At 41.6% G+C, this 21,579-nt stretch overlaps 1 protein-coding gene across 2 annotated transcripts; it reads right to left on the bottom strand.

Moving 5' to 3' along the window:
- Positions 1 to 16,515: 16,515 nt before the first annotated feature.
- Mterf1 (mitochondrial transcription termination factor 1) lies at positions 16,516 to 21,240 on the bottom strand. 2 transcript variants are annotated; one of them, XM_051152010.1, is made up of 2 exons: positions 21,172 to 21,240; positions 16,516 to 17,713 (listed from the first exon to the last, which is right to left on the bottom strand). In XM_051152010.1, exon 2 carries the CDS (start codon positions 17,690 to 17,692, stop codon positions 16,535 to 16,537), a length of 1,158 nt encoding a protein of 385 aa, XP_051007967.1. In that variant the 5' UTR covers positions 17,693 to 17,713; positions 21,172 to 21,240; the 3' UTR covers positions 16,516 to 16,534. The 2 variants fall into 2 exon arrangements, with proteins under 2 accessions (XP_051007967.1, XP_051007965.1); XM_051152008.1 differs by lacking the exon at positions 21,172 to 21,240 and adding an exon at positions 18,608 to 18,837.
- Between the last annotated feature and the right edge of the window lie 339 nt (positions 21,241 to 21,579).

Genomic DNA, 21,579 nt, shown 5'->3' with positions numbered 1-21,579 from the left:
CATTGTGACAAGCTGCAGGGCTAAGTCAGGGTAGGCTCCTGGGAGAATATGAGGGGGACTCTAGCAGACTCCTAGTAGCAGGGGCCATGGTTTCAGAAGAGGACACCCTCTAACTAGACAAGACTCTTAGTAGAGGGAGGGGAACACCAACCCACCCACAAAAATGTCAACTCAAAATGTACCCTGTCTACAAGATGTGTAGGGATAAGATAGAGCAGAGATTGAGGGAATGTCCAACCAATGCCTGGACCAACCCAAAGCTCACCCCATGAGAGAGAGCCAACCCCTGACACTATTAGCAGTGGTTCAAAACAGATGTTGAGACTCACAGCCAAACACTGAGCAATGCATAGGGTGGAGGGAAGGAGAAAAGAATTTAGAGGGCACAAGAACTCTACAAGAAAACCATCAGAGCCAACTATCCAGGGCCCAGAGTGACTTGGTGAAACTGAAGCACCAACCAAGGATCATGCATGGACTGGACCTAGGCCCCCTACACAGATGTAGGCAATGGGCAGCTCAGGCTTCATGTGGGTCCTCTAGTAAGGGAAGCGCGGGCTGTCTCTGATATGGACTCTGATGCCAGATTTTTTATCATTCCCCTCTGGCAGGACTACCTTGCCAGGCCATGGGAAGAGGAGACGTACAATCCTGGTGTATCTTGATGATCTGGGGTGGGTGGGAATGGGTGCTCTGCTTTTCTGGGGAATAGGGTATGGGAGGGGTGGGAGGAGGAGGGATGGCGATATGACCAGGATATAAAGTTAATTAATTTTTTAAAAATACTATGGAATTAACCTAACCAAGGAAGTAAAAGACTTCCACAATAAAATGAAGACTTTGAACTTCTTCAAACCTACTTAATTTGGGGTTCTTTAATGCTTACACCTCCCTTCCAACCCACCTACCCTAGATAGGAGAGAAAAGAGGTTAATGGGAGCAAGAGAAGTAGACCATTTTAGACTCAGTTCCTTGAAGCAATTGCACTGGCATTGTGGTCAGGATTCCAGCAGACCTGTTAAACAGCAAACCAGCAACTCAACAAAGGTGACTGACTGTAACTGCAGCCACCAAAGCAGCAGCAGGAACCTCAGGCATTTGCTGGAACAGTCCTCTCTAGGAGCATCTGGAAGGGGAGCAATGAACAGCCAAACAATAGGAAATGATATCAAGACCAAAAAGCCCAGCTTCTTGTTTTGGAGATATATATATATCTTTTCAGAGTCTGTACTAGGATGTTTATCAGTTGTCAAAAACCATGCCCCCACAAGAGGCAGTTCCTCTTCTAGTGGACAAACATCACCTGTTCTCTCACAAGTCTGTTTCTAGCGGAAAAACATCACACACACCCTCACACAAGTCTGTTTCACATCCACACTTGGGATCAAAAAAAAAAAAAATATTTACATCAACTACGATACAACTTTAAAATACTAAAGACATAATCTGAGGACACTAAGACACAAAGCATCCCCTGCTCATTTAATATGGTAAAAATAGTTACACTAGCAAAAGCAAACTACAAATTTAATACAATCCCCATCAATATTGCCATGCCAGGATTTATATAAATAGGAAAAAAAAGTGGATTCTTAAAACGCATGCCTGGATGTGTCATCCCTGAGGGCATGAGAGCAGGAGATCTGTCCCGTCTCCTCACCAGCTGCAGCAGGATGGAAAGCTGGCCCCCTCCCTTGCCTGAGCAGGGTTGGAGAACTGGCCAGCTGACCAATTCAGCTACCACCCAAACCCAGATTTAGAACTTTTTTTTAAACTGATTTTTTCATTTATTTATTAATTTAATCCCTTTACAGCCTGATCCCAGTCCCCTACCTTCTCTCCTCCTAGTCCTGCCCTCACAGCCTCTTCCCCCCACTCCTCTTTTCCTTTTTCTCAGAGAAGGGGAAGCCCCCCCCCCCCAGGGATATCAACCTACTCAGGTACTTCACATCACAGCAGGACTAAGTGCATCCTCTTCCATGGGGCCTGACAACTCAGTGGCAGGCAACAGAGTCAAAGACAACCCCTACTTCCACTGTTAGGAGACCCACCTGTTGACCACACTGCACATCTGCTACATATATTTAGGGGTGTCTAGGTCAAGTCCATGCATGCTTTTTTGGTTCAGTCTCTATGAGCATCCATGGACCCAGGTCAGTTTACTCTATAGGTCTTTTTGTAGTGTCCTTGACCCCTCCTGGTCCTTCTCTCCTTCCCCCCACTCTTGCCCAGAACTCCTGGAGCTCAGCCTATTGTTTGACTGTGGATCTTTGCATTGTTTTCATCAGCTGCTGGATGGGACCTCTCAGAAGATAGTTATGCTAGGCTGCTGTGAGTAATCATACAGAGTATCATCAACAGTGTCGGGGGTGGCTCTCTCCCATGCCGTGGGTCTCAAGTTGAGTCATTGATTGGTTGGCTGTCCCCTCAATCTCTGCTCCATCTTTATCCCTACACTTCTTGTAGCCAAGACAAATTTGGGGTCTAAGATTTCATGGGTCGTGTTCCCCTCCCTCCACTGGAAGTTCTACATGGCTACAGGAGGTGGTCACTTAGGCTCCTTAACCTCCTGTCACATACACCCCCGCTGCTGCTGCTAGAAGTTTCAGCTAGAGTCACCCACATAGACTCCGAGGAGCCTCCCCTGTCCCAGAGATGCCGCCCCCTGACTGATTTCCAATCTCCCTCTCCCACTCCCCAATCCTGGGTCTCCACATACCTGATCCCCACCCCCTTACCCTTCCCACCCCTTCTCCCACCCAGTTCCCACCCTCCATTTCAGATGTCTATTTTATTTCCTGTTCTGTGTGAGATTCAGCACCTTCCCTTGGGCCTTCCTTGGCGTCTTTGGGTCTGTGGATTGTAACATGGCTATCTGTACTTTATGGCTAATATCCATTTATAAGTGAGTACATACATACCATGCATGTCTTTTAGGGTCTGTGTTACCTCACTCAGGATCAGATCCAAGATTTGTAGCAGGCCCAGTCTAATATTTACCACATCTATGAATTGCTAGAGCTTGTGAAGGGGCAGGTCCTGCTGAAACAAGATCTCCACGGCATAGGGCAACAACAGGATATCTGAGAGGAGTCCCAGAGAAGATCCAGCATTGAGAGTGTAGCAAAAACCAGAGGCTTCGAACCGGACCAATGACTCACTGCAATGAACATTTATAAGTAACGCTGCTGGAACAAAACGGATGTGACACACTGCAGCTTCCACAGTGAGACTATTTGTTTTTCTTTTGAAAAGAGGTTACAAGAATAGAGGACAGATATGGAAGGGCTGAGAAATGAGTGGAATTGAGGTGCATAGTGTGAAATTCACAAAGAATTAATTTTAAAAATTATAAGAAAAATAAGTATGTCCTATGGAAAATATTTATTAGGAAAAAAATTTAAGGTACAGCATCTTATATACTATTTCCAGGGAAGAAAGGGGACAGTGTAAGACGAAAACTATCATACAGTGGGACAGCGTCAGCAGGATGCTAATACAGCAGTGTTACCCAAGGGGGATACAGAGTTTTCCCAGAGCATCCTAGACCAAGCACACAGCCTTGGTTGGGACCGATAATTCCTGTCTCGTCAGGAGAAAAGCCAAGTTCTTAGGAACCCAAGTTTGAACTCTTTCAAGGCCCTGGCTGCCATCCCCAGACCAGCCTTGCCACGCCTGACTCTGAGCAAAGACAGAGAACTGTGTTCCTTTGTCCTTTCATCGGGGCCTCTGAGAAAGCCTTGGATGGGTCAGGCTCTCTCAACAGGAAGTAAAACAGCTTCTGCACAGCAAAGAAATCATTCAAATGAAGAGACAGCCTAGGATGGAATAAAATCTGTATGGTTAAATATCTGACAGCATTCATGTCTAGACTATACAGAGAACTAACAAACAAACAAACAAGCAGAAGCAGAGTAAATTAAGCAGTCTAATGAATGGGCTAACAAAATGAACAGCCTCCATAAAATAGAATGCAAATAACCAATAAACACAGGGATAAAGCATTCAATCTCACTAACAATCAGAGAAATGCAAATTAAAACTACGTGCAAGGATTAGAGGTGTATCTCAGTTGGTAGAATATTTGCCTGGCATGTACAAAACTAATTCAATCCCAAAAACCACAAAAATAAAGTGTCATGGCACATGCCTGTAATTCCAAAATTTAGAAAGTTGAAAGCAAGAAGTTAAGAAGTTCAAGGTCACCTGTGGCTACAGAAAAAAAAAATTCAAGTCCAGCCTGGAATACGTCAGATCTTGTCTAAAAAACAAAACAAAACAAAAACAAAACGTGGAGTTGGGGATTTAGCTCAGTGGTAGAATGCTTGCCTACCAAGCGCAAGGCTCTGGGTTTGTTCCTCAGCTCTGGAAAAAAATCCTATGTTTTATCTCACTCTAGTCAGAGTGTCAATTATTAGCAAGAGTAATAAATAAATAAAAATAACAATCATTGATGATGAGGACATGAACAAGAGAATCTTATATACTGCAGGAAAGAATGTAAACTAGTCCAACCACTATGGAAACTAGTATGGAAGTTCCACAAAACATTTAAAAATCTACCACGTGGCCCAGGTAAATCATTCCTATGTATTTATCTAAAATTCTTCAAGTCCACACATTACAGAGATGTTTGCACAGGAATGTTTATTACAGCACCATTCCCAATAGCTAAGTTATGGACCAACCTAGGTGTCCAACAGCAGAGAACTGAGTAAAGAAAATATGCTATAGACACACGATCAATTGTTTTCATTCATAAAGGAGAAAATTTTATATCTCTGCAAGAAATAGGATACAGCTGGAGGTGATCATATTATGTGAATTGAACCAGTTTCCAACTTGTAGCTCAGGAATTTTGTATAGAAAAATAAAATCATGTACGTATATATGACATGTAGATAGAAGCAAAACCATCTAGGGAACAAATGGGAAAGGAGTGATAAAGGAGGGGATGGGAGGGAGAATCTGCTCCGACAATATGTACTTGGGTGGAAGTGTCCATATGTAACACAGGGAAAAATATTTTAGACAGAAATAAATTAATGTCACTATGAGTTAATAATTACTAATGTGTGATCATGGGAAAGTCAGTACAGAAACTGAAGAAGAAAGTTTCTGGGTTTCGAAGGTTAGGCCTAATAATGATATATAGGGCTTGTCTGTTTAGCTAAGTCCATGGCTGAGGTCAAGACTACAGACTGCTTCGTTCTCCTTCTTTGGTTTCTGTTGAGATGTATGAATTTGTATGAGATGGAACGAATGGGCTTGATTAAGACCTCTGTTTGCAACCATCAGAATCATCAACAGAGAAGCATACCTAGTCAGTGCAGAAACGCCGTTGTCAAATTAATCTCTATGGATCTCTCAAACCTGTGCACACCTTACAAGGCAAAACACTGATGTTTTATTATTTTTCCAGGGTTCAGTAAACAGCCTAGGAGGTACCCAATACGGAGTAGGCTCCTGGGCGGATATGAGGGTGACTCTAGCTGAGACTCCTAGCAGTGGGAGATGTGGAGATGGAAGTGTCCACCTCCTAGCCAGGCGGGACTTCCAGTGCCGGCAAGGGACACCAACCCATGGACAAAAACTTCGATCCAAAATTAACCTTGCCTATAAGGTGTACAGGGATAATGATGGAGCAGAGATTGAGTGAAGGACCAAACAATGCCTGGCCCAGCTTGAGAACCACCCCCTGGGAGAGAGCCTACCCCTGACACTATTAATAATACTCTGCTATACTTGCACTCAAGAGCCAAGCTAACTGTCCTCTGAGAGGTTCCACCCAGCTGATGGGCAGCTTGGTCATGTCGGTCCCCCCAGCAACTAGAGTGGGGGAATGTCTCTGATTCCTTCCATTGCCTGCTTTTGGATCACCTTCCCTAGGGGCTATCTCTGACCTGCACTCTGTTGCCTGCTTTTGGATCTCTTTTCCCTAGCTGGACTGCCTTGTCCGGCCTCAGGGGAGGAGGATACACTTAGTCCTGATGCAACTTGATGTGCCCGGGCGGGATGATGGGCGGGGGGCTCCCCTTTTCGCAGAGAAGGGGCAGGGTGAGGGGGCCGGGGGCCGGGAAGAAAGCATGTGGGAAGGCTGGGCCAGGAGGAGAGGAGGAAGGGGGCTGCAAAATGAGAACAGCTTTCTTTTAAGTTAGAGGTGTCTTTAGCTTAGGGGCTTTCCATGCAAGGCACTATCCTACGTATGCAGATATTACCTGGCCCCCTGCCCTGGAAAATGTAGGATTTAGGGAGCTAATACAAACCCTAATTCTCCAGCTATAGTTACCATTGTGAATAATAAACAGCTCCCTGCTTCTGACTCATGGTCTTCATATTTCCTGCCAACATCTGTGACAAGCTACTTTACTAATCTTGCAAGTATGCTAAAAAGTCTCAGTCCCTTCACAAGGCTTAACAAATATCTACAAAGTCCATTTTGAGAGCCTTACATACAGGCTGGGGAGATGGTTCAGTGTACAAAGTGTTTGTTGGATAAGCATGAGGGTTACCAGTATACAACACCATGTGTTGCCATATAAGCGACCTACCTCTAGGCTGCTTAGCCTCAGCCACCAGGGGCCAGGATAAAAAGCACAAACATGAACCTTGTTTCTCTCTTACTTTGTCTCTTGCACTCTCTTCCTCTTGCGCTTCTCTCTTGCACTTTCTCTAAGCCCCCTGCCCCCTCTCTTTCTGTCTCTGTCTCTCTACCTTCACTCAGGTTCCCACTCCTTTCCACTTCCTTTCTCCCCAAATAAATCTCTCCATACCAGTTATGTGGCATCTCACTATGCATTTGTTTGTTTTTAATTTTTTTTTTATTTTTAATCCTAACCCCAGCTTTATATGGGTATGTAATGCATTGCGACTATATCCATCTCCCATTGCCTCTCTCATCCCCCACTCTCAATGATCTCATCCTTTCTCCCAAGCAGTCGCCTTCCTTCCATCCTGAGGAGTAGGAACAAAATGGATCCCCTCGACAGGCCTAGAGAGCAATGACACCATGCATGGTGACTTCCTGAGCCCACGCTCGACCTCCTGTGAGGCCAGGTCGAATGCCCCAACCACTGTGGGTCAGTGTTCTCAAGTTTCAAATTTATCTAAAAACAGATCATAGTAGTGTATGATGTAGATAAATTATCATCACATAGTTCTAAAAAGATATTTAAAACATTTATTAGTTTGATTCCGTCTCCTTGCTATTGTGACTAAAGCAGCAATGAGCTCTAGGGTGCGTGCTTCTCTCTGGTAGGGTATAAAGTCCTCTGGGTGCGTGCCGAGAGCAAAGTGGCTGAGTCACATCGTAGTTCTATTTTTTAATTTTTTGTGGAACCTCCAAGCTTATTTTCTTGTCAGCTTTCTTAATTTTTATTCCTGATAGCAGCAAGTACAGGTTCCTCTTGTTTTAAAGAGCATGGACAAGCTCTAGTTGCTCATCAACAGATAAACAGATAATGATAATCTTCTACATACATATAAGTCTTATTTAGCACCAAAGAAAAATAAAATCACAGAATTTGAGAAAAATGTGTACTATATATGTGCAAACAAATGCATAACTTTTATAATATAATAATAAACAGCTAAGCACAATAGTGCAGAATTGATACTTAACAAATATGTTCAACACACTTTTTAGTTAAATTTGGCAAGAAAATTGTTTATATGTATTTTCTGCATGTAACATATTATTTTAGAAAATTACATTTCCCCCGTGTTAAAATTATGAATACTTTCATGGGCTTATTTTTCTGTATCTCCCAGTATTGTGTAATCATGTCATTATTTTTGCAATCCGGAAAAAATGTTATTTTTTACAAATAAAAAGCTATCAGAGCTGAACTCTTCTAGGCTCCTACATGCTCAGCTATGGTGCTGACTCAGACTGGGTTCATTACATAAATATGAATGATTCCCAAATTACAATGGCTTGACTTGTGACTTTCACCTTTTATGGTGATACGAAAGTGATACCTATCCAGCAGAAGCCGGACACTGCAGTCTGAATCTTCATCTTTGCCCAGACTAACAATATGTCCTGTGATACTGTGATACTGGGCAGCGGCCACAAACCACAGGCCCAGCCAACCACGTGGTGACTAGTCTTCAGATGCTATAAAGCTATGGGTCCAATAGAGTAGGTGAATCAAGTGTATTTTCAACTCAGCATATCCATTTTGTGGGCACAACTCAATTTTAAGTCAGAGGGTATCACTTGGACTGGGAAAGAAAAAGGAAGGTGTGTGTCAAGGGATTTCTAATGGTCCTAGTGGATTAAGCCATCACTAAGTCATCCCTTGATTCTAGGAAGAAAAGAGAGGCAGACAGGAACACATAGCAACATTTACCTAAGAAGGTGCTAATTACAGCTTAGAGAGCACAGGAGTGTGAGGGGAAAGGATCTTCTAGACCAATGACTATTCTACTCCAGTCCACTGACAAACCTTCACTTGTCAGAGAGAATGTGGACCAGAATTCAACCTACTGAGAGTATGAGGTCAACAATAAAGGCATGAAGCAATTTAACTGCAGCAATTTTAATCTTCTCTGTAGGTCACGTGTTGTGCATGCTGGGGCTTTGGAATACACATAATTTCACTCTGTTCCAACTTGGTCATTTCCCCTCACATATCAATCCTTCAGTCTAGGGTTGCTTAGCCATTCATAATTAATTATGACAGCCATCAAAACCACTGTCAGAAATGGCATGTGAGAACCCAAAAGCACAAGGACTTTTACTTGTTATGTCTTCTGAATAACGTTGATTTACAATAGCTCTACCTTATATATGTAACTTTTTTTTCCACAATGAAATCTGATTCCCTCACTTCATATGTAACTGGAATCTTTGGGTTTTTAAAAAATATATTCTCCTCAAAGGATGAAAAGGTTAATGAATGATTCGAGGGACACATCAGTCCATGCCAGATTTTGTATACAGACACACAATACATAGCACAGAGTTTTAAATGCCAAAGTTAAACAAGGTCAGAAAATCTGGAAATGGTACCTAAATAAGTACAAAGACAATATTGTGTATTTTTTAAATTTTTTATTTAATTAAAACATAATCACATTCTCTCCCCTACCCTCCCCTTTCTCCAAGTCCTCCTGTGCTCACTGCCTCTCAAATTCATGGCCTCCTTTTCTTTACTATTGTCACATATGTATGTGAAACATTCATTACTACAACATACTAAGAATGTTCAGTGCTGCTTGCATGAATGTTTTTAGGGCTGACAGCTTGGTATTGAATAACCAGTTAGGGACTCATCCCTGGGGAAAACTAAATGTCTCTCTCAGCAGTGAGTAACTGCTCTTCATTGATGAGGTGGGGCTCTGTGAGACTTCCCCCATCCATGTTGGCACATCAACTAGCTTTGTCATTGTCCGGGTCTTGTTTAGGCAGCCATGTTATTGAGATCTTATGGGTGTATTTTCCTTGTCCTATCTGGAAGACAATGCTATGTATTTTGAGTAACTAAGATGGCATAGCAAGCAGCTATTTTAACGTCAAGGTGAAAAATAAATAAATAAATAAATAAATAAATAAATAAATAAATAGTCCTTAATCACATCGTTTGGGAACTGCCCAGTTAAGAAATGGTATTTGCTAAAAAGAAACAAGAAAGTATGGAGCTAAAGAAAAGTTGTATGTAAGACTATTGATTTCTTTTCCTCCAGCTTGAGGCTGACAGGACCTACAGATAAAATAACTCACTGAAACCCTTTTCCTATCTCTGGAATGTTCCATTCGGCTTGAATCATCAACCAGACTTGCGGTTATCTGCCTTTGGAAAACTGTATAGCCAAGCTGCTGTCTACAGTTACCCCTACAGCTCACGGAGGTCTATGCACGGGTAAACACAGCATGATTAGGACATGGTTTTAATGTTTTTATCAGTCTATATTTTATCAGCGATCCATAAGTTCTATAATTAATTTTGTTACCGGTGGCTCACGCACTGACTTGAACTTTAAATTCAGAGAAGTTCATCACATGACGCTCAGCTGATAAGCTGAAACCATGTATGCTGTGCTTGTGTGAAGTGTAGGCATATGGCTTCTATCAAATCAGCAGGCACTTGGAAGAGGCTTAGCCAGTCTGAGAGATACAGATACAAACAGGGTTCCAAATGGGATGAGGTAGCCCTCCGTGTGCTGTTTTACTTATAGACATTCAGGTTAATATGACAAGAAGAGCTCCCTCACAGCAGGGACGCAAACAGAAAAGACTGTCTCCAACCAAGGGCTCATATTCTACTGGAAGAGAAAGAATTGAGAATGCAATCCCACTTGCTCTACTAACTAAAGAAACACTGGTTCACCACAAGGCCAACGTCCTCATGAAAGCCTGTGTTTCTAGGGGGAGAAAGGGCAAAATCTAACTGCCTATCACTCCTGGAGTAGGGAGGGCAAAGCAGGCCTGCACTGCTGTCTTGTTCAGTTCCGGCCACTGCTCCCAGAGGCGTACCAAAAGCTCCTCGCTACAACGAAACGCTGAGGGTGTTGTTCCTGTCTGACCCCCAGCGTCTTCAGTTGTGGGTCGCAATGCCGCGTCAGGGTCACCCACGGGCACTGTGTAAAATTTGGAAACATCAGAAAAGTAATTCAAAATGGAATATGTAATGAATTCTGGCAGTGCTCACCCACATGATAATTGCACCTCAATGCCTCACAGGGCACTTTCGCATACCATCATCCAATGCCAGTGACCACTGCCGGCTGGCAATGCCTCAGCTGGACACTACTGTATGTTCTAAACTGCAGCGTTTCATTCTTCATAAGGCTTTCTGCTCTTATGAAAATATAATGGTTACAGCTTTTAATATTTTCCTTTTGTGATTCTTCAGCATGCATCAAATTAGTGGATTTTTGGACTATTTTGTTAGAATGTTTGATTGTTAAAAATGCTGAGTTCCTGATGAAATTTAGTTTAGGAATAGAACAGAATTTCTAACAATTTCTGTAATTTTTTATGCATCTATTTATGTGAGTTCCAGCATTGACAATTCAAAAATCAAAATATCAGTGAACTCTGGAAAAAAAAAAAAAAAACACTGAAGACGCCCTAGGTACTCCAAACAAAATAAGGCAAACTGTCCTCATTTGGGCCACAGACAGAATTCTGCCTAAAAATGGGCAGGCTTTGATGCAGACAGAGACAACAGCCAAACTGCCAACACAGGATAAGCAAGTCCTCAATAGTCCCTGCCTCACAGATATGTCTATCAGATATATGGGGCCATAAGGCTGAAGATGATGCTCCAATGTTATGGACAGTTTTCGGTGACTATTCAGGCAGCAAATTGTCTACGTCATTTCCCCCCCCCCCCCCCCCCCGGTTTGGAAGCTGCTAACCTGTACTTCCTGTCTACTCAGGTAATTAATTTTATTTCTTCTCAAGTCTCTGATGGGGCTGAAGACCGGATAGTTTAGTTTTACAATTAAGCTTAGTTGTTTAGGGGTTAAGATGTTTTTAAGTCTAGATAGATGCTTTAAGTTGATAGAGGTGAGATATGATAGATGTCAATTTACATTCAGAACTGTAGACTCACCAAGATAGGAAAGATGTTTTCTTCAAGGTTGCCAAATACAAATAGACAAAACACCTCCCCTTGGTGGGGAGGCCAGATGGCACTCAAAGAAAGATTAAGCAGGCTACCAAGATGAGACTTGATAGCCTATGACCATATAGTGGGGGATGAGGTTCCCCTTGGCCTTAGACCTAGGGGAGGGGAACAGGGTGAAAACAGGAGGGAGGGAGGAATGGGAGGATACAAGTGATGGGCTAACAATTGAGTTGTAATCTGAATAAATTAATAAAAATTAAAAAAATAGCCAAGACATTATGAATGTAACATTTATATAATTCCTGATTGTTTCATGGTTCTCCTGCTGTGGGTTGTGTGTGTGTGTGTGCACACGCGTGCGCATGTGTGTAAAATAAATAAAGTCAAACAGAAATGTTATATGTACAGCAAAGAATTATTTTTTGGTTTTTTATGGGGGGGGTTTGAAGACAGGGTGTCTCTGTGTAGCCTTGGCAGTCCTGGACTAGTTTTGTTGACCAGGCTGGCCTCGATACTCACAGCAATCTGCCTGCCTCTGCCTCCCGAGTGCTGGGATTAAAGGTGTATGCCACCACGCCCAGCTGCAAAGAATTGTTTTAAATTAAACTTCTTTGTGATTTATTATCAGGTATTTTATTTATATGTCTATTTTATATAAATATATACTCAGTTATGTAAGCATTTCTCAAAGGGCTGTAGGTAAAAACAGTTTCTAGGGCCCTGATCTAACCTGTGCCACAGTGTGACTTGAGTGTGAGTTGTTAAGGGAAGGCCAAAGCAGAGGCTTAGGCAGTTTAGGACTCTTGATTGCTCCATTTAAAATAAAAATAAGGTTGGGGAAATAAACACAAGTCTATCAATATTTGTTTCCAGATAGCTTCCTAGGACTTCCAATGTCTTCTCTGAAAAGAGGCATTCCTTTGTTTGTGGCAAGGGTACAGACATAAAGTTAGGTCTGTCTGTTTAAGAATACTAAAGAGGATCTGAGAACACACATACAAACATACAGAAGTTTTTTTTTTTTTTTTCCTTTCTTTTCTTTTAAAACAGGTCTCACTAGCTCAGGCCAGGGCTTAAACCCCTGGTCCTCCCTCATACGCGCCCAAGTGCTGAGATTTCAGATAGGTACCACCGTACCTAGCTAAACAGGCAGAATTTACTACCTGGTAGTCATGGCATTTTAAGCCAATGTTGAATGACTGTTCAACTTTATTGAGTACAGCCGAAGACCACACTATTTAAAACGTATAATTTGATACATTTTGTCATTCATATCAACTTCTAAAACTACCACCACAATCAAGATGATACGTGATGCATTACTTCCAAAAGCATCCTTGTGTCCCTTGGTAGAACCTCCTTCGTATCATCTTCCATCCAACCTTCCCCATCCCACTGGCCCATGATCTACTTTCCGACAGACTGAAGCCCTTTCTAGAATTTCATATGAATGGATATATGCACACTGTACTCTTTCACTTCTTTCATTCTGCTTATTGAAGATTTACCCAGGTTGTTACATGCATCAAAATGCATCAAATTGATGTGGGGCTTTATAATGATATTAACCAAAAACTCCTTGATAAGCCTTCACTACAGCTCTCCAATGATTTTAAACAAGTTCTTACATAGTTTTCAAACAGTCTTAGAGCAGGGGGCAGCGGGAGGGAAATGACAAGCTTCCAAATTTTCTTAGTGAAGTTAGCCCAACCCTGGTCCAAACTCCTGACAATGAGGCAATCTCCTCCTAAAATAAAAAGAATTTTTTTTTTTTTTGCCAACGTCTTCATAATTAAGAAGGGAAGAAATACAGACCATCTGCTACCACCCCCCCTTGTGAATACCACTGAACATTTTAAGAAAAACATTAATAAGTTAAAGACAATAGAGGTTAAATTTCATTAAGACAAGGATGGTATTAAAAAAAAAAATCCATTGATGCCATTCATTAAAGGATTGAAAGGGATGGTTTTAAAAGGATTTCTCAAAAGTCATCATTCATCCATTCATGCCTACTTTAAATAAACAAATCTTTGTGATCTGAGAATAAAAGCACAGTTCCTCAATCTTAGGATCACTTGTAATTTTATTTCTTTGTACTGTTCAAAGATTTGTGCAACGGATGTGCATTATCAGAGAGTAAATCACTTTCCATTGTAAATGTTTAACAATGTATTTTTATTTTTTTAAAAGTCCTACATGCTTCAATGTAGTTTGATCATATTCATCTCCACTCCTTCCCATAATTCCTCCTGGATCTAGTCTCCACCTCTCCAATCCCTTTCCTAATTTCATGTCTTTATGTTTTATAACACACTGAGTCCAATTTGTGATATCTATATACCATATATACACCAGTGTGGAGCCACCCATGGTCTACCTGACCAGAGGTCACATCAGAGGGGGTGAAAAGAGAAGGGAGGGAGGGAGGAAAATAAAACTATTAACTCTCCCTCCACTGGCAGCCATCAATTTTGATAATGACCCCTCAGCTATGAGGCCTTTTGAGTACACTTTGACCCTCCAACCCAGAATATTGACTGCCTTGATCTAGTGCAGGTCTTGTGCAGACAACCCAAACTACTGTGTTTTCAGGAGTACAGTGGTATTTTCATGTCTGTAATATACTGACTAGCCCTAGTCTGCCTCCACATCTGACTTTTACAATCTCGCAACCCCTTCTTCACAGTTTTCTCCATTTGAGGGGACAGGGTATGAAACAGCTGTCCCATTAAAACTGAGCACTGCAGGTTTACCCTCTGTACTAACCACCATCCACTGCACAAAGAAGCTTCTGTGATGAGAGCTGCACTCATCTATGGGCGTAGTTATATATTTAAAGAGCAGTTTGGTATCATCCATTTAGCATAAATATGAGTAGTAACTTCATCCCTTATGATCTACAGTACCAGGAAGAAGAAGGCACTAGGTCTGAGTGACCAGCACATGGCTTAGAGACAGGTGTTGTAAAGGTCAACATTTACCTGCACTAAGGCTCTTCAAAGTCAACTCCTCTGTTTATGCCGTATTGCCTCAAGAACCTGATGAAATACTGAGCAGTGACAGGATTTTGGTAATGGGAGGGGACAGTTGCCAATAGAATATCACAAACCAGCCATTTGTATCTTTGATTCATTTAAAGTGTGCATGTGCGTCACATGCATATGGGTGCCCAGAGTGGCCAGAAGAGGATAACATATCTTCTAAAGCTACAGTTACAGGCAGTTGTGTAGGAACCAAACCCAGGAATCAGGAGCAGCAAGTGCTCTTAATCGCTGACTCTCTCCTGCTCTCTACTTTTATCTTATTGTTCATTTTAATCATTTTGTTACTCTATCAAATAATACTCATGCCTCTAATTTCTTCTGGTCTTCTCAACATGGATGACAACCACCCTTTTGTTTTCACTTGTTTTTCTTTTAAATTCACATAGCTTTGCTAAGTAAGGTTAGAAAGAAAATGCAAGATTCATGCAAGTTTGGGTTCTGATTTAAACCAGATTTTTGGCAAGGACTTAAGCTGATTAATTTCTAAGTGCAATTTGCTACAGAGATAAGATTCACTGATGCAATCCCATTCCTTCTGTGTCATTATTAACCAGATTAATATTTTATACTTTTTTCTGAATAAAGTGTTGTGTAAAGACTATTCAATTTATGTGCACAAATGCTTTGTGCACACTATAATGCTTGAATATGGTATTATGATTCTCTCATCTACATTTTTAATATCTAGTGCTACCCTCATCAGTTATCACGGGACTTTCCCAAGATTCAAAGCCCAATTAATATATGCCACATACATGTCTCTATGGATATACTATTAAAAAGAAAAACAACAGTTAGAGTAGCCAAAATGTGAAGACAATATTTTCAAGTTTTCTTTTTTTTTTTTTTTTTTTTTTTTTTTTTTTTGTGATTTACTTGCTTACCCAATCTTACACCTTTCACTTACAACAACAAAATATTGCTAACCCCTTAGTATAAATAAGTTCATAGTTTAGTGAAGGAAAGTTGTTTTGTTTAGAATTCAAGTCTGTGTAAACCTCTTAGGGCATGAGTCAATAGGCCCCTCCTCCACACCTGTCTAACTGTCAAATTGGCTGTTCCATCCTCTGTCACAAGGGCCATCCCCACCTCCTCAGTGGGACCCTTCTCAGATTTATGCTAATTTTAGGTGAAAAGACTGAACAAAATCCACCAATCCCTAAGCTTCCCCAAGCTCAGGACTTGAAAACCCACCAATCCTCACTCTGGAAATCTCTGCCCTAGAAAGAACCACCCCCTTAAAGACCCCTATATAAAGGCTGTGTCTGCCCAGTTCTCTGCTCTCTCCTCTCAGGAGCAGAGGCAGCCACTCCTGGTTTCGTCCCTCCTCTCCTGGACTCATTCCTCCAATAAATCTCTTTTAAGAGATTCACTGCCTGCTGTGACTCCCTCAGAAGAACAGCAAAGGAAGGAAGAAGTGAAGGAGCAGAGCTTAGGCTCCTGAGTTCCTCAGGGATTGGGGTAAGCCTCCCCTGGGAGCTGAGGCCTCCTCCCAGAGCCATGTGGTTCCTGGGCTCTTGTGCCTTGGGACCCCCTTCCCTTCCCTGAACACCTTTGCACCCAATCAGGAAGGCCACCACTTATGACCTATAAAACAAAGTACCCACAGAATCATTATACACACATCTTGAGCCAGAACGATGGTTCCGTGAGTACAGACACTTTGTCTCCAAGCCTGGTGACTAAGTTTGTCCCTGGAACTCACACAGCAAAAGAGATTCAGCTCCTAAAATCTGTCCTCAACCTCCACATGTGCCTCAGCATGCACACACACATGAGCATATGCAGACAGTTACACACACATACACTGTACACACAAAACACATACACAAATAAATGTAATCTGAAATATTTATTTAAAAAATAAAACTCTCCCTTTTGAAAAGCCCAAGCTAGAAATAGCACTAACTACACTTGCAAGATTCCTTGCGACTCCTCCAGCACTCTTTTCAATTTAGCTTTATATCTTTTCTGACTCCAAGAGAGGAGAGCAATGTTTGATGTATGCAAGTCGTACCCAGCATGTACCAACTCTTTCATCCGAGTTTTCAAAGTATTTATGCTTGAGTCTAAAACTCTTGGATTTTCAATTATTTGCGAAATGCTGATTTTCTCTTCTATAAGACAGTCTAGTTTATCATTAAACTTTTTCTCTGACAGGAAGATCATATTCAGATAGCTTAGGACAAACTTCTGTACCTCCTCCTCAGTGCATCCAAGAGAAAGCAGCCTCTTTTTGATATTTGTGTAGTTTCTTTTGGTACAGTCATTGGAAAGATCTAAGATTCCAGCTCCTGGGCCACATATCACGAGCAGAAGATCCCCTTTGTCTAAGTTGAACGTCGACTGTAAAAATTCAATGTTAGTTTTCACCCGTTTGGTGCTCTGAATTAAGATGGAGGGATTTTTAGAAATTATCTTCCTGACAAAATCTGTGGGATCATTGTGACCTAAGGACATACTGGTCTCCTGCAAAAATTCAACCATTTGTTTATTCAAATTTAGACTGTTGGCGAAAGTTCTGGGAGCGCTGGTCAGCAGTCGGCAGAGGCACTTGCGAGTCAATCCGACTGAGCAGAGGAACTTTATATTATTCTCTAAGTTTATGTTATTACTAGACCGAAAAAAAGACTCAGGAGAACGCTCCAAAATATTTACAATTTCAAGGTCTGATGCCATAATCTTCCTCCACAGATCCCACCGTTGGGAAAGACTCTCAGGGGTGCGTGTTATGGCTCGTGGGTACCTTGATATGATGCTGCCAATCACTTGGTCACTGGCTCCTTTGGACAGAAGGAATAACTTCAGCTCCTGCTCATTCGTAACCACTCTGTTAAAGACTCCAGGCTGCCGTCTCCTTGCCAGGTCGATGTCAACTCCCATGGTGAGTAAGTTGTTCAGCAGGTCCTCATTCTCCAAAGGCTGCCTAGCTTTACTGTCACATTTCACACTGAAAGGCCTAAAGGAAATCGATCTGAGGAAAACTTCGGCTGCATATTGGAGCATCCAACCTCTTGAACCAAAGAGAAAGTTCCATCTCATATGCCAGATGTTTCTTGATATCATAATCACTGGACAGCCCAAATGCTGTATGAAATAACATATAATATTAACATATATTATTATATGAATGCCTGGGTTAAACAGCCAATGACAATAATATGATCTTTTAACTACAAGAGGCCTTGCCAGAAGAAGACACCCAGCATCCCTCCAGCTTTCTTGGTGCTGCGCTCACCTGAGCCTCACTACTGCTGTTGGATCCTACGGGCTCTATCACTTTCAACATCAAGAGAAGCAGAACAGCAGCCCTGCTGCCCACAAACTGTCCTGCCCTTACACTGTTCTGATTTCACAATGCCTGTGTTGACTATCCAAAATCAGTTCTCCCTGCCTCCCTTTCTGATTTCTTTGGTTTCTGGCATCTTTGGTTTGTTCCTAATAAACGGTTCTTTCACTCCCATTTTGCCTTTCAACGTGCCAGCTGTCTGCAATGACCCTGCCCATACACATTAGCTTTCTTTGCTTCTGGCCACCTTGATCTCAAACTCTAAATGTAGTCCTGAAAAACAATACTTCAGATTGTCTAATTTCCATCTTTAGTGTCTTTTTTTATAATGCCCTTTAAGAGGATCACATTGATTCTGTGTGTGTGTGTCTGTGTGTCTGTGTTTATAAAATTTCATTGCCCACATCAATCTCTACCTTAGTTTACCAGATGGCTTCCTTGACTGCAATGCAAAATTCTAAAGGAATTTCCATCTTTGAAGTGCTGTAGTTGAGGGGATGGAGTGTAAGTCTGTGGTAGATCAATGTTGGAGCATAGGTTTAACAAGCATAAGGACCTGAATTCAACTTCTGTAGGCTCAATTTTCTTAACCAATATGTTTTATTACCAACTTAGTGACTGAGCATATGTCACTTATAACCCAACTAACCAAAACAATAGGAAATGAGGATTAATGGACACAATAACAAAACCTTAAGGATATCAGTTCCGAGGAACGATTCTCCAGGCATGAGCTGCAGGATTTCTTCTGCTGGAACCTGGGGTAACCAGAACCCAGAACCTCAGCAGGAGCCGGAGCCCCGAAGCCTTCCCTCGAGCAGTTCTCTCTAGGAGCGTCTTGAAGTGCAGCGATGAACAGCCAAATCTATCCCAAGTCTCCAAAAAACTCCTGCCTCCAGTTCTGGCTCATTTATGTATCTCCTCCCAGAGTCTGTTCACGTATCTTTTCAGCTGGCAACAATTAAGTTCCTACACGAGGTGGTTGCTCTTCTTGTGAATTAACCTCACCTGTTCTCTCACGAGACCATTCCAATCCCACACTCGGAATCCTAAAAAACAGGTTTATCTCTCCTTCAACCCTCCAACACCAGAAAGGAGGAGGAATTGGTTTTCTAATGTAGTGTTAGGTCCTAAACCTGTGACAAGTGGGTAACTGAAGTATCATTTAACATATCAAAGCTGACCTGGCTGCTGGATTCTCCCATCATCCCTCAGTCCCTACCTGTTACAGGGGGCTCCTGGCTGGTATATCCTACCCCTATCCTGAACTCTCTACCCGGGGGCTGGGCTGTCCTTCCCTCTCGACTGCATTTCCATATATGATCCAGCCCTTTTGGTCCTTTTTTTTTTTTTTTTTTTTGGACTTTCTGCCTTTTGGCCTCTTGGCACCGTTCAAGGTTCCCCTGTCTTTCTCTCCCCTTCTCTCTCTTCAGATGACCAGGCTCAAGCTGCCAGTTGCATCCACTCTGATGCTTTCAGATGCCTCTGGCTGTTTTCTCCCTCATATCTGCAATAAACCTTCTCCTCCACCATACCTAGGCCTAGTCATATCACCTTTTTTCAAGGGTGTGGCCCGTAGGAGATCAAACACTTTGATGACAGCCATATAACTAAAGGAATATAGGAAACACTATTTGAATGTAATGGCTTTGAAAGAGAGAAAGAGAGAGAACACAAAGTAGAGTGGTTATGGGATGAGATGTGAGTCTAGGAGGAGTTGGAGACTTTGATCAAAATACACTGTATTAAATTCTCAATTAATTAATAAAAATATACAGCAAAATAAATTTAAAAATAATGAAGGTTCTAGCTTGTACAGTTCAACCTATTCCTTTCCAGACACTCATGGGTGACCTCTGCTGGATAACATGACTATATACTATCATATTCAATCAGACATGTTTATAAAGAGCTTTAGAAATAAGCATGCAAAATGATCCCATAGGCGAGAAAACAGTATAATTCTTAAACTAGACTTGTCTTATAATGTGAATTTTTTATATATTTCATAACATGTACATCATTGAATGATAAGTACATTTTTTTTAAAAAAAAATCAGTAACTAGCCAGGCATATACTAAGCCTTCTGCTTGAAGATTGGTACCCTAGACAGTCCTTTTCTTCAGATGATTAGCATCATGGTAAACAGACAAACATGCCATAGAATATGAAAGAGAAATTCAAATACTGATAAACGAAAATTAAGCAAAAAGGTATACCAAGACTCCTAACAAAAGTGTTCTATAAAAAACCTACTAAGGTTTCTGCTAGATCTGTCACAAGTAGATTTTGTCTCTCTTTATAGAACTTGTCCTCCACATAGACATCCTGCTCCCAAAGTCCCTCTTGCTCTCCTGCACACACATGCACATACATATAGAACTTTCATGAACCTAAATTCTACACTAGAAACATGTCCTATTATTTTCCTCATAATTCTCCTATTACCCTGTTCCCTTCCTGTTAGACCCCTTCCTCCCAACAGTACTTACTATTTTCATATCTAACACATGAGCACATACACATACACATGTACATACAGACACACATATCTTTTCTGAGTCTCACTTTGTAAACTGTGTTTTCTTTCAGAAAAGTTCATTTTCTTAAATCCTAGCTGTATTGCAAGGCCTTGTATAAACACAATCTCCTTTTTAAAATAGATTGTTGAGCTGAATTTGTAACCTCTAGCAAGGTGACTACAAAACCTAATGCAATTTTTAAAGTAACTATGGGATAATTGACTTCAATCTTCCTCTTAAAATTTTTTTTCTTAAGGAATGTTAAATCTAGCGATTATGAAAGTCTCGGCGACTGTTAATAAGTGGGGTCTGTAAAAGGAAGGGGAATGTCCCCTTTTGTCGCACAGCTGGACTGCTAACAGGCTCTTAATGAAAACAGAGTACCACAATCTTCTGACACAACAGTTAAGTGTAGAGACTTTTTTTTTTTTTACAGAACTACATTTCCTCGTCGTATTTGTCGTTAAGATAAGAGACTTTGGGTCGCTCCAGAAAAAGTTAAGAATGTTTCAATTGGCTTAAGATGAGACACTTAAGATCTCTCCAGAATAGGTAAGAATGTTTCTACCAACACACCTCCAATCCGGAAAAGAAAAAAGGCAAAATATCGCCAGCATAGAGAATAAAGAGACACAGGCTACATGCCTCCGCATCATTTTTGTGAGATGCACTACCTCTTGCAAACTAAACATTTCTCAGTCATAACAAAAATAAAACAGCAACGAAAGCCCACCTCCACGATGTTGGGGGAAAAGGCAACAGAATCACAAATGTATTTTAACGCCAGAACTCAACGTTTCATGTCTTCTTAATACCCCTCATGCACAACGACGTAAGCGGTGGACACTGTCCCTAAAGTTACAAAATCTGACACAATGCCACGCTCCTTTACTGTATGAAACGTAGTCTAAACTCAAAATCACCATAATTCCTCATCACAGGCTCTCCTTCCCCGCAGGGCAATTCTGCAGTGCCCTTTAGCAACTGCACTGATTAGCAGAGACATGCGACCCGCTTAAACACATTACAGCAGCTCCCCAACCTCACCGCGAACCGTACATTATACTCGCGTTCGGCACCAAAGCTCGCGGTAGACACCTTTTACTTCCGCTTCTAGAAGCCTAGAAGGGATGGAAGGGCG

Source organism: Acomys russatus, chromosome 10, assembly GCF_903995435.1.
Source record: "Acomys russatus chromosome 10, mAcoRus1.1, whole genome shotgun sequence".
Lineage (NCBI taxonomy): Eukaryota > Metazoa > Chordata > Mammalia > Rodentia > Muridae > Acomys > Acomys russatus.
This window is presented reverse-complemented; position numbering and strand designations above follow the sequence as displayed.